Below are 11,658 nucleotides of genomic sequence, written 5' to 3' on the forward strand. Positions count from 1 at the left end.
ACATTAAGTTTTATCCAGTTTCCTAGTTGTTTATATGGATAAAGCGATTATGTACAGGGTATACATGGGTAAAAGAAAGCGTTATGATTAATAAAAAAAAAGGACTACAACTGTGGCTCTGTCTCGTCGGCATCTCCCTCCTCGCCCATTTCGTCGTCTGCGCACTCCAACGTCATGTCTTCCAACATCTCCTCCAGTGTGATCTGGGGTACATCACCTCCAGCGGCCTGTGCCTCGATTGGTATCGTCTTGTTTGTGTCCCGATAGATGTTGACCTGACCGCGGATATCCTCGTTTTCCTCGAGATCGTCAAGGAACTCGTGGTAGTCGTACTTGCTGCGCTCATCGGTGGCCTCCGCCGCCAGATGCTTAATCTTCCATACGCGCTGGCTGAGTCTGGTCTGTCGATCGTAGTGCTTGCGCACAAGAATCACATCCGGAATTTCATCCGTCGACAATTTGTCGAACTCCAGATCGTTGATGTTGGCCTCTCCGGTGTTGTAGCCCATTACGGAATCGCCCACCTTGAGCAGGTGGCCCAAGTGGGATCGTGTGTGAATGGGGTTATCGTTGATGCCCAGCTCCGAGGCGCGCACCACCCAAATGTCGCAGAGGGCGTGCTTAAAGGAAACCTGCCCTTGACCAGGATAGGTCTTTCGATCCTTCTCCATGATCACATCAATGTCCATTACGACGTACTCAACCAGCTGCTTGGGATTGCAGATGGCCTCAAATGGAGCTCTGAAAAAAGCAATTAAATTGGCTTACTCGAAGATAACCTATGTCAAATAGGAGTCCCACCTGAAATAGACCTGCGAGGTGAGTTCTGCAATCTGTGCAGTCAGGGGATCAATCAAGTGAATGCTGCTGGACACCCGGTTGACCAGAACCACTGGCGAGAGATTACCCAGCTGGTGGCGCAGCTTCTTAGACAGGCAAACTGCACTGTCCTTCGATACTGGTGCTATTTCCACTGACCAGTTGTACTTGTAGTTATAGTTGTTGCTGTGGATGTCGTGAGAGATGAGACGCTTCGAGGTTGTTACCTTGCCGGGCACCATGGTCAGCAGGAAATCAACCATGCGCCGGGCATGGTTATCATTGGCGTAGAAGAAATCCAGGCCGCCATGCTCCGGCTTTATGCCCAGAGTGTTCTCGTGGGCTTTGTGCTTAAGGATCAGCTGTTCCAGATAGTAAAAGGTCTTCTTGTTCTCCGCCCGCTGACGAACCTGCACGAGGCAGCGCCAGAAGTCCTTGGCCTCGGTCCGATGGCAGTCGTTGCACATCTGGTTTTGTACAGTGAACTCCACCACGAAGACCTGCTGGAGTACAGTTCCCCCGGTGATCTCTCCATGCACAGTCAGCTTAACCTTTATGCGCTTGGAGTGCTGTTCTGTCCAGATGAAGCCGGCATCCACCAACTTCACTTCCTTCAGGCCTTTTAGCTTCTTAAGGCAAATGGCCAAGAGTTCGCGGGACTCCAAGGCAGCCTGTATCCACTCGTTCGGCGGTTGCAGATAGCGCTCGCAATTACGACAGAAGTGGAGCACGGCCTGCTTCGGGATGTTCTCCGTGATGTCGACATGGTTGCGCAGGCAGGTGACGCACATGTTGGCCGGATTCGGCTGGATGGCCACTCCGCACTCGCAGCACAGGATGATGGCGTTCGATGCGGCGCCCTTGCCATCCGCGGCGCCCAGCGGGCTAACCCCAACGTATTCGTGATCCATGAATCCTCCGGAGGTCTCTTCGATTCAGCTATTTCACAATGGCGTTGTAGAATACGATGAAATTCCTACGAAGTACACAAATTTGTAAACACGTGCGTATAGGTGTATATCGATTGGCCAGAGATCAGCGATATAATTAATCGGCGATTTAAGTTAAGCCTTTTCCAGCTAGAGTAGCTAAAAGTGTGATTAATGATTAATGTTAAGCGAGTGAGACTCCAAGCTGAATGTGACATTTTGAAAGATTTCCTATCGTTCTCTTAAAAATATAATACTTATTCGACTGTCTTCAGTCTTATATTGGCTAGCGAATGTACGCCCAATTATCGATACATTCGCCGCCGTCATCACTGACAGACCAGCTGAGGCGACGGACTCGACTGCCGGAAACTTTTACGGACCTGGAAAGGATTTGCCGCCATGCAGAAGAAGCCCATTAACACCAACTCGCTGCTGGACAAGCTGCACCGCGGCGCGGTGTACGCCTGTATTGGAGTCACCCTGTACGGCACCTACATCCTGGGAATGCGCTACTACCACTACTACACGGTCATCCGACCGGAGAAGCAGCAGGCGGAGCTAAAGCTTCTGGACGAGGGAGCCCACGACAAGGCCAAGGAACTGAAGTACTAGGCCCGCCCACCTCCGCCCCTTTAATTGTTAAATGTCTGTTAAGCGCAATAAACTGTAAGGAAATGTAAGCATTTTCAGCTGAAAACGGCCAACGCCGGTTGTTGTTGTGTAACCACGGACAGCTGGCCAAAGTAGAGGACCGTCGGCAGGCCCGGTGGGATTGTGAGATTCCAGATTCAAGATCTGACCCTGGAACCAAGCCAACAATGCGCAATTAGCCGTCTGTGCCGTAAATCAAACTGGTCGGCCACAATGGGAAATCAATCAATCGACAGCGACATCAACATCGACCCGTTCGTCGGACTAGACTTAGTCAAGAATTATAATTTAGCTGGCAATCAAATATGTTGTCATCTCCGGATCGTGACCAGGTCCCCGTTCGTAGACCAAACCCCTTGCCTGCTTGGGCTTCCGCTTGCCCAACGCGTCTCGCGTGCATTCACCTCCAATGGGCAGAGCATAAATATTAAACGATGTGGATACGAAAACAATCGCGGGGAGAAGGAGACAATGGCGGTGCCACCCACTTTTGGCCAGAGATGGCGAGACGTCGTCGATTGGGAAAATCTTTTGCATGCTTCATTCAACAATGTTGCCCCCGGCGTTGCTTCATTCATGACTTGGGAACTCGGAGCAGCAAAAGCAACAGCCGCAGCAGACTGCAATTGCGAATTGCAATTGCCACTGCGGTCAAGGTCGTCCTTCATTGTGTGGGCACGGCACTGGGTACTGGGTAGCAAGTACCCCCGGCAGACGGAAGTGATCGAGAATAATGGAATGCGGAGAACCGAGTCGTCTACCCAAATGGCTATCATAGTGTTTTAAAACATTAGTATATTAAGCAAAAGCTTTGCTCCTCTGAATAAAAGATCTCGTGAAAGACCAAGTTTCACGCCCATTAAAACTAATGACCATCGACCTGGTCACCGATCCTTGGCCCAATATACCCCTTAAGCCAGAGGTCTCCGCAAAAGTCGTGCACTTTGGATATTCTTTCGATAAGAGCTTGCATTGGAAATGATCTGGCAGAGATCTCAGCTGTCTGGAAGCTTAATTAAAATGCCAAAACGCTGCCAAACGTGCAATTGTTCGTAATTTGTGTATAATGCTGGCGCATGTGCGATTCCCACGGGGCCAGTGGCATCCTAGCATTTGGCCAGCTTCTGAACGAGCTTAGGTAATAGTGCCCCTTCTGGGGGCTGCAGGCCATTCGATCTGGCAGTGAAAGTGTTATACGATATGCCTACCGTGTACGAGAGGGGCACTTGGTGATTGTGGAACGCGTCGAGGGTCTCGTGTTGCACGCTGCTTGTGGATCGCGTTGCTGCCCCACTTCGGTTACCCAACGAGCCTGGGATCTTAGAATTTCGACTACGCTGGCAATTATAACCGATATCGTTAGTTTCCACGCCCACTCCACCTCACTCCCCCCACTGCAATCCTCCGCCTAGTCCTCCTCCGCCGGATGAGCGGATGGATGACCTTTTGGCTCCGCAGCATAAACAATATTCGGTTTCAAGTCCTCAACCCGTCATGCATTCAATTCAGCTGCAACAATCGCTGCTGCTGCTGCTGCTGCTGCTGCTGCTGCCGCCGTTATTGTCAGTTTGCATAATTGCAACTGTAGCAGCAACTGGCAACAATAAGCCAAGCCGGGTGACTATAAAAGCGCCGGGCCACTGGCAGCCATCAACAAACCTCGCCTGGCGCCCAACCCATCAAGTCAACCAGCCAACAGCCACCAGCAACATCTGCAGCAGCAACATGAAGTTCTTGGTAAGCAGCAACACCAGGACACCAGGATACCAGGACACCGGTCAAGCAAACGTCGAGTGAAGGACTTTTTTTTTGAGTGACAGTTTATCCAACAAAATGAAAGTTATTTAAAATTGCTGGAAGTGATCTGGCTACAATTTGAAACAAATCACTTGTTAACATCGCTTCAAATGTTTCATATACCGAACCTTTTTTTCTCTGTGCAGTGCGTGTTCGTCATCCTGTCCATTTGCTTCATGAGCACCTGGGCAGCAGTTTCGGAGCCCGCTCCTGAAGCCCTGGAGGCGGAGCCATCCGCCGTGGATGAGAAGAAGACAGAGAAGAGAGGCATCTACGGGTTCGGCCACGGCTATGGCGGCTATGGCGGATACGGCGGATACGGTGCCTATGGACACGGTCACTACGGCGGCTACGGCGGACTGAGCAGTCCCTACTACGGCGGCTACGGATACGTCCACGCGGCGCCCTACTACGGCGGACACCACGGCTACTATCCGTACCACCATGGCCACTACGGCTTCTACTAGGACCACCACCTAACCCCATGATCGTAATGCATACTGTTTTTTTTTCTCGATCGCTCCATGCTCATCACTGCACCATCATTTGTATATGTACATATATGTACTGGTTTTCCCCAATCATTCACCGCAATATAAATGTACTGCAAATATCTAATACATACTCGCATGTCTTTGAATTTGGGTTGGATGTAGTGCAAATATGATAAACATACATATGTATGTATGTAAATAAGTTTGAGTCCTACTTAACAATAGAGAATCGATTACATTGCTTATGTATGGCAGTAAAAGTGATTTTTGGTCACTTTATGGGGGCCAGTGAAGGTATAAACCGATATTGCCCCAGTGACTGTTATACAAAAGTCACTGTTCTAATTTCGATCGGCGCGTGATCACCAGTTTTTGTGATCATCAGCAAAAATCAGGAATTCGACTTCGAGATGCTGAAGCGTGATCTGCAGAAAATCACACTCAAGCTGTCCGATCTCAAGGACTACGAGGTTGCCCGCCAGAAGAACAAGCTCAAGGGCGCCCCGCGGCCCAGGCTTTCCCAGGATGCCCTCACCGGAGACGACGCCTCCACTTCGGGAACAACGGCAAGTTGCAGTTCCAACACGGAAACCGCCACGGAAACCGCATCGGGATCCGGATCAGGGTCTGGATCGGGCTCGGGTTCTGGGTCCGGATCGTACATTACGGGAATGGGCTACCGTTCGGAGACACCCTCCTCCGCATCGTACACCACGTCGACGACCCCGACTCCGGCCACTCAGGAGGAGATACTGAGACCCTCGTCCGCCGTCACGGCCACCACAACTACTGGGACCACTAATTCCGGCTCCACGGATGACGTGAGCGTGGCGGCCGTAGTGGATGACACGGATACCATTGACGAAATCAGCGATGACAACTGGGTAGACCTGAATGCGGACACCAACGATACCGTTGATACCCAGCCGGAGGAGCAGGACCAACTGCAACAGGTGGAGGAGGAGGATGGGGCTAGGGGTGGAGTCTAATCCTGACCGCTTATCGCGTTGTGAAAACATAGCGCAGCTGCACTCGAAGCCCCCCATTTCACATTCCATTTATCATTACATTTTGTATACGTAACCAAGTATAGTAACCCATTGCATGCTCCACTTACCTAGAAATGAGTTTTTATTGGCTGCTAATAATAATAGTTTGCAAGGTTATATGTCGCTTATGTCATCTTCAAATCGAAACCTATACATTTTATAGATTTGGTTAACTACGGTAAAAGGTTCTGTCACCTTTTAATCTGGAGAAAGTGCGATCGGATTATATCGAGTGGGCAATGCGGCTCCGCCTAATTGGCTCTCCCCACAAGGAGCAAGTAAGCGGGAGACGACAACAAGTGGCTTATGGCCACCGGCAACAGGTGGACGCAGTGGAGTGGGCACTTGGGAGTGAAAGGAACTGTTGTGGAACGAGAGGCCGAAACACGGGTTGGTCAAGCGCCCAAGGGGTACGTGCAACGTGACTTGAGCCGCACGAAGCGGAGGAGGGGGTGGCCTCCAATGGTGCTGCCTCCACGAAAGCTTTCCTCAAAAGCTGAAAAGCTCGCAGGCATCGGCGCTGCATTTCAAAATACGTGGCCATACTGTTTTCGGGCGGCAGGCTGGCCAAAACGGCGGTTTGAACTCAATCCCGTCCGATTCGGCTCGGCTCGGCAGTACGGAGCACGGCAAACGGACGACGGAAAGTGGATAGCGGATGGCGGATGGCCGGCCTTCCGCCAATTACGGGTCGCTGGAGTCCACGGCCAAGCGATTGTCAATTAATTACTCGCCCAGGTTCGATATCCAACAGCTTCGGTTACTGTGTTCCGTGGTACAAGTGCCCGTCTCAGCTTCCGCATCCGTTTACCGTGCGCATCGGTATCGACATCCCGAGCCGCATCGGTGACCGTGACCCAAGGATCGACCGGTAGCATCACGTGCCACGTGCCGGTTCATCAAAAAGTGCAAGGGTAAGTGGCCATGTGCACGGTGATGAGGTAGTTCTACCCCACTTCGGACGTAGCAAATACCCCTTACTCCAAGGGGGATCTCGGTCAGTTGAAGTAACGAGGAGGTTTCAGTGCCACGTAATCTCTGGACAGAGGCCTGCCGAACTAACACCGCAAACGGGCAGGAATTGTAGTGATAGGCTTGTAAATACGTGGGAAACGTTTAACCTTTGACCCCCGTAACCTTTTGTCTGCGTATATAACCCTTTGCCATGCATATTCGGCCACCCAGTTGCACGGTACGCCTCATCCCCCGGGGATATTGCTGAAATGAAGTGCTTTTCGGACATGCTCCTCCGTAGTCCGAGAGCTGCAAATAGCCAAACTGCATACACACAACATGGTAACATTGTAACCGAGTGGGAACGTGACGCCGGGGGGCGGGTTCGGGTGCACTGATATAACCACCTGTCACACACACATCCGTGGCACGTGCGGCGCTCCAGGTGGAGGGAGGGTGGTGGGTTGTGTTTGCGGAGAAAGCAGGCCAGAAGTGAAAGTGCAGGCAGAAGAGAAAGCGATGGTACAGTTACGAGCGCCAGGAAGCTGGCTAATGGAAGTTGGAAGGATGCTGTGCGCCACTTGTGGCAACGGGACTCCGTTGATCGCCCGCCATTTAAGTGGCACATACCCGTACAACCGGATTTCCCCTCCGGTGGATGTGGCAGGTGTAAACTCTGCTGTTTTCGCTAGAGAGCGCATGTCTTTCATTAATCCGTGCATAATTAGCGACAGTTCGTCGGGGAAGGACTGATGCGGTCGCAGGATTAGCACTTATGGTATTCGAATTAGTGACACTGTGGATACAGGGTATCGACAGTAACCACTGACTTTACTGGCCAGACATGCAGGTAGGTACTAGCCGGGCTATCGACATGACTCCCTGCAAACGGAGATCCCGATGGGCTGCACTGCCTCTGTGTGCCGTGTGTGCCTCTACATATCTAATGGCCGCGCGCAGGGGAGGCGCCACCCAACAGGTGGCTGCGGAGAGTACATGTCCGGCCCCTTGGATCGGCTTTCGTCCTGCCCCCCAACACTGCAATTTTAATGCGGCCCAGCGCTTCTGACGAGTGCATGTTAAATAGCAGGCGCTGGCAGAGCAAACGACCCGCCCGGACAGCATGAGTCCCCGGGCTTTTGGGTCGTCCTGCAGCCCCACCCCCCCAAAAGGCGCCCATTCCCCTCCTCCCCAACCAACACTACCACTCGCAGGCCGCGCTCTTGGCCTTCGGCTGTGCCTTTAGCCAGTTGCTCAGTTGGCTTTGGCCTGCGGCAGGGAAAACGGCAATGCGGCATGTTTCGTGAAAAGTGGAAAAAGTGAACCTACTGTGGCCGGTGCCGATGCAGACAATTTGCCCTGATTGCCGAATGTCAATCTGGTTTTGTCAGCTAATTTGCATGCATACTTCAAGCCGGGCCGGCTCACATTATGCCCATGCCTTGCGCTTTTCCTGGCAGCTCATTTTCCGACTTTTCGCCCCGTTTGACGTTGACGTGCAGCGAAGATTCCCGCGCTTCCTTGGCCGTCGGCTGCAATTAAATCAATAGTTGGTACTAGGCAAGAGGCCAGACCGTAATTTGCCTACGAAGGCTCTACAAATGCACGGAGATGGCTATCATTTGGATGAGCCCCACCTGGTAGTTAGGTAATTCTATTTAATCCACATTTTCCGCCATAAAAACTCAGTATTTTGCTCAAAACTAACGAAATTATGGACCGAAAACGGAATGCCATACCTCGGCGAAGTCGTAATTAAATTTCCAATCGATTAGCGTTTAAATTTTCGATTTCTAATTTTTGACCATTTTTCGCAAATTTTGATGATGTTACCCCTTTTAAAAAATGCGAAAATTGGTGAAAATTTTTTTTTTCCAAAACCATTTAAAAAGTGATAAGGATCGTTGGCTTTGGCCATTAGCTTCACAAAACAGTAATTTGAATTCATTTTTGGCCGTTTTTGACTGAGTTATGCCAAAATCCCCTTAAAGAACTACACAGGTTATCTTTCTTATTTTTTCTGTTTCAACGATGTTTATTTTGTTCATACATTAAAGAGCTTTTTTGGTTAGTTAAGAATTAATGCCTTTCACGACGACCCCCCCAATTGCCAGGTGTGATCAGATAGTAGCAGTGCCCAGAGCGATGACGCCGGTCGGGATCGAGTTCCGTTTCGGATGGGAAGGAGGCGAGTGAATGCACCTATTAGGCGACAATGGGCGAAAGGTGCTTGGTTCCGATAAGGCGCCCGCCCGATGCGCGGGATCATTGTCCACGGATGCGCGGATTAGGTGGTGTAGCATAACCAGCGCCATGGAATATTTTACGCAGGGCACAAGGGAGAGCGAGAAATTTTGATTTGAACTGGAGACTCAGCTTGGCGTTTATTTGGCTATGGATCGGTGAGCTATTGACCGAGATTCGTGTTGATTCCGACGCTTATCGCTGGGCCGGATAGTTGTTGTTGTCCCGGGTACACAACAACAGCAATCCGTATTTTCGGGCAGTCCGTGTTACTCGTAATCTCTAACGCCGCCGGCAACGAGAACAACAGCAAACAGTGGACGTCGACGGCGAAGGAATCGACTGAAACAGCAACTGCTGCCATAGGCGTAAAAATAGCGGGATGGGTTTATAAATAACCAAGCTGAAACTAACAAAGTCCGACATCCAGGAGCGGACTTATCTGAAGCGGGCTCGCAGGCTCGCCATTTTAGCTTCAACACTGCGCCAAATGCTCTCGGGCAGGGAAGCGACTGTCTCCCTGATCGACGAAGTCTGAGGCGGTGTCATATTCAGGGCAGATGACTGACATACGCGGTTCTTGAAGGTCTCAAAGCCGATCGTCGACAGAACATAGAGGGTGTGCACCACGGACAGTGCCAGGACCGCCTTCAGCAACATGCCGAAAAACGAAGAGCGACTCGGTGGGCGCTCGGAGTTCTCATGTGGTTTGGGTTCAGATTCGCTTTCTGCAAATATAGTAATTGATACTTCATCACCAGATGCGTCCGGACATGGGCAGGCTGGGGCATCTTCGGGTATTGATAATTTCAGATCCGTTGGTGCCAACGTTGCGTTGGATGAATAGTCTGGCTGCGACACATCGGTCTGACAACCGAGCGTTACAAGCTTTCCGGTGTTGACACTGCAGGCCAGTTCAACATCCTTTGTCTCCACCAAATCGAAGTAGAAACTGACGGGTGGTGTCTCGTCCTCCAGCTTGTCCACATCCAAAGAAGCTATCCAATTGAACACCTCGAGGGGATCTCTCGGTATGAGCGATGGCTGACGGACAGTCTCCTCCTCCTTGTATAGGTCGTCCGGTTGGGAGATGTCCATTACTAGAAAATATATACTTTTTAGTTTTTTTTTTTTAGTTTTACGGATAGAAGGAAATATATTCCGGGCTTCCGAAGTGTGTGAAATATGCCTGCTTGAATGAACATGGAGCTTGTGACGGCTGACACTTGGCAACCGGGTATATATGTATGTATATATGTTCCTGGCCCAGTTCCTGCTGGGGCTCCATTTCGCTCCTTGTGGCAAGTCAAGCCTGCAGCAGCGCTCCATTTCATCCGGCCTGGACTCCACTATCTTATCAACTAGAAATGGGGCGTGGCATGACCACCCTCGGACGCACTATGCGGAATTGATTCCCAGCAACATTCCCGTTCCCGGTCCCCCTCCCGCAATCCCCCTCCCAGCGAGGGCGTTATCAATGGCCTGGCATAATCGGCTATCAATATTGTCGCATTACGACAACCATAAACGCGGCGCGGGAAAGGGTTCGCCAGGGCAGGAGAGGACGGGCGTGTATATGGGATCACGGGTTGGTCGACCAACTCACCTCGGATGGCCTACCTGTGACCGACGGCCCAGTCTAGTCAGCCTGGTCAGCATGGTCTTGGGGCTGGTGTGTATTTTTAGCATTAGAAATCACATATTTGTACAGCAAATTATGCGATCAGTGCGAAGCGCGGTCAAGTATGATTTCCAATGCGCTCGCTGACTGCGTGACTCCTCACGAGGGCGAGCTGTATGTACCGCTCCACCAAGCCCGTAGCCCGTAGAGCATCGGGCATTCGCTGTGGCCCGCGGGGAACTTGTCTCATCGCCGACCTTGATACTGCACTTCTTTTGGCTGCAGCTTGGGTGGCACGCGAGCCTAATCGATTTGCAAGTTCAGCTGCAGTAGGCTGCATGGGCAAAGTTCGATTGCGATTGCAGGGGAAAAGCAAAAATGATGGGGTTGTAAAATTTGAATAAGTAAAAGCGCAAAAAAAAATGTAAAATAAAAACAGTTTTAAAAACAGAAAACGTAATAGGGTTTGCCACACTGTGCTTCAGTCTTCTGCAGCGGATAAAATTCGAAATGCAGGCGATGGAAATAACTGTTTATCCGTGTGCACCGCAAAATAAATTCATTTCTAAGCGAACAGGAAATAAGAAGTGGGGTTCGACATGGAATAGAGTATAATAGTGCTCAGTGTGGTCTAAACACAATGATTGCTATGATTGTATTCGCTTTTTATGGCCGTTGTGATTTCGATTTACGCACAGTTCAACTCGAGCAAATTTGTTAATTAATATTTAACACTAAGCCAGAAAGGCGTAAGCAGTCGAGACCATCCCCGACCCCCCCCGCTGCCGACCGAAAGTGCCGTGTTATTTGCATGCGGACAACACAATTGGAAGCACGAAACCTGTACGAAATATTATAAACTGATAAGGTGCCTATAATTCACAGCGGATTGGGTCCGATCACTTGGCGGCGCTCTCCCGCTCCCGCTCCCGCCCAGAGTTCTCCATGCGCGCTCTTTGGGGCTGACCACTGATAAGGAGCGAGGGAGCGGTGCGAGAGGCCTGGAGAGGAGAGTGGAGAGTGGAGAGCGCTTCGCTGTTTGCTTGTCTTTGCTGCCGTTCCTTCTTCGGCTGCTCGGTGCTCGGCGTTCTGCTCTT

At 50.9% G+C, this 11,658-nt stretch overlaps 5 protein-coding genes across 6 annotated transcripts; 3 read left to right on the forward strand and 2 right to left on the reverse strand.

Moving 5' to 3' along the window:
* Positions 1-3: 3 nt before the first annotated feature.
* On the reverse strand, positions 4-1,846 carry LOC117148293 (60S ribosomal export protein NMD3). Its single transcript, XM_033315613.1, has 2 exons — positions 802-1,846; positions 4-741 (listed from the first exon to the last, which is right to left on the reverse strand). Exons 1-2 carry the CDS (start codon positions 1,728-1,730, stop codon positions 105-107), a joined length of 1,566 nt encoding a protein of 521 aa, XP_033171504.1. The 5' UTR covers positions 1,731-1,846; the 3' UTR covers positions 4-104.
* A 213-nt stretch (positions 1,847-2,059) lies between these two features.
* LOC117148302 lies at positions 2,060-2,452 on the forward strand. Its single transcript, XM_033315622.1, has one exon. The coding sequence runs from the start codon at positions 2,151-2,153 to the stop codon at positions 2,361-2,363; it is 213 nt and encodes a 70-aa protein (XP_033171513.1). The 5' UTR covers positions 2,060-2,150; the 3' UTR covers positions 2,364-2,452.
* A 90-nt stretch (positions 2,453-2,542) lies between these two features.
* On the forward strand, positions 2,543-4,823 carry LOC117148299 (uncharacterized protein F12A10.7). The gene is made up of 2 exons (XM_033315620.1): positions 2,543-4,139; positions 4,346-4,823. The coding sequence occupies exons 1-2, from the start codon at positions 3,837-3,839 to the stop codon at positions 4,664-4,666; spliced, it is 624 nt and encodes a 207-aa protein (XP_033171511.1). The 5' UTR covers positions 2,543-3,836; the 3' UTR covers positions 4,667-4,823.
* A 182-nt stretch (positions 4,824-5,005) lies between these two features.
* LOC117147285 (period circadian protein) lies at positions 5,006-5,809 on the forward strand. Its single transcript, XM_033314129.1, has one exon. It carries the CDS (start codon positions 5,104-5,106, stop codon positions 5,680-5,682), a length of 579 nt encoding a protein of 192 aa, XP_033170020.1. The 5' UTR covers positions 5,006-5,103; the 3' UTR covers positions 5,683-5,809.
* Positions 5,810-8,721: 2,912 nt separating this feature from the next.
* Positions 8,722-11,640, reverse strand: LOC117147100. 2 transcript variants are annotated; one of them, XM_033313866.1, is made up of 3 exons: positions 11,258-11,640; positions 10,547-10,895; positions 8,722-10,040 (listed from the first exon to the last, which is right to left on the reverse strand). In XM_033313866.1, exon 3 carries the CDS (start codon positions 10,036-10,038, stop codon positions 9,379-9,381), a length of 660 nt encoding a protein of 219 aa, XP_033169757.1. In that variant the 5' UTR covers positions 10,039-10,040; positions 10,547-10,895; positions 11,258-11,640; the 3' UTR covers positions 8,722-9,378. The 2 variants fall into 2 exon arrangements, with proteins under 2 accessions (XP_033169757.1, XP_033169758.1); XM_033313867.1 differs by having other exon boundaries at positions 10,561-11,640.
* Positions 11,641-11,658: the final 18 nt, after the last annotated feature.

The sequence above is a fragment of the Drosophila mauritiana genome, chromosome X (assembly GCF_004382145.1).
Source record: "Drosophila mauritiana strain mau12 chromosome X, ASM438214v1, whole genome shotgun sequence".
Lineage (NCBI taxonomy): Eukaryota > Metazoa > Arthropoda > Insecta > Diptera > Drosophilidae > Drosophila > Drosophila mauritiana.

Coding starts and splice junctions, on each gene's coding strand:
- LOC117148293 (XM_033315613.1), bottom strand. CDS start 1,730: ATGGATCACGAATACGTTGGGGTTAGCCCGCTGGGCGCCGCGGATGGC. Junction 742..801: donor ACCTCGCAGGTCTATTTCAG/GTGGGACTCCTA, acceptor TGCTTTTTTCAG/AGCTCCATTTGAGGCCATCT.
- LOC117147285 (XM_033314129.1), top strand. CDS start 5,104: ATGCTGAAGCGTGATCTGCAGAAAATCACACTCAAGCTGTCCGATCTC.
- LOC117147100 (XM_033313866.1), bottom strand. CDS start 10,038: ATGGACATCTCCCAACCGGACGACCTATACAAGGAGGAGGAGACTGTC.
- LOC117148302 (XM_033315622.1), top strand. CDS start 2,151: ATGCAGAAGAAGCCCATTAACACCAACTCGCTGCTGGACAAGCTGCAC.
- LOC117148299 (XM_033315620.1), top strand. CDS start 3,837: ATGGATGACCTTTTGGCTCCGCAGCATAAACAATATTCGGTTTCAAGT. Junction 4,140..4,345: donor GCAGCAACATGAAGTTCTTG/GTAAGCAGCAAC, acceptor TTCTCTGTGCAG/TGCGTGTTCGTCATCCTGTC.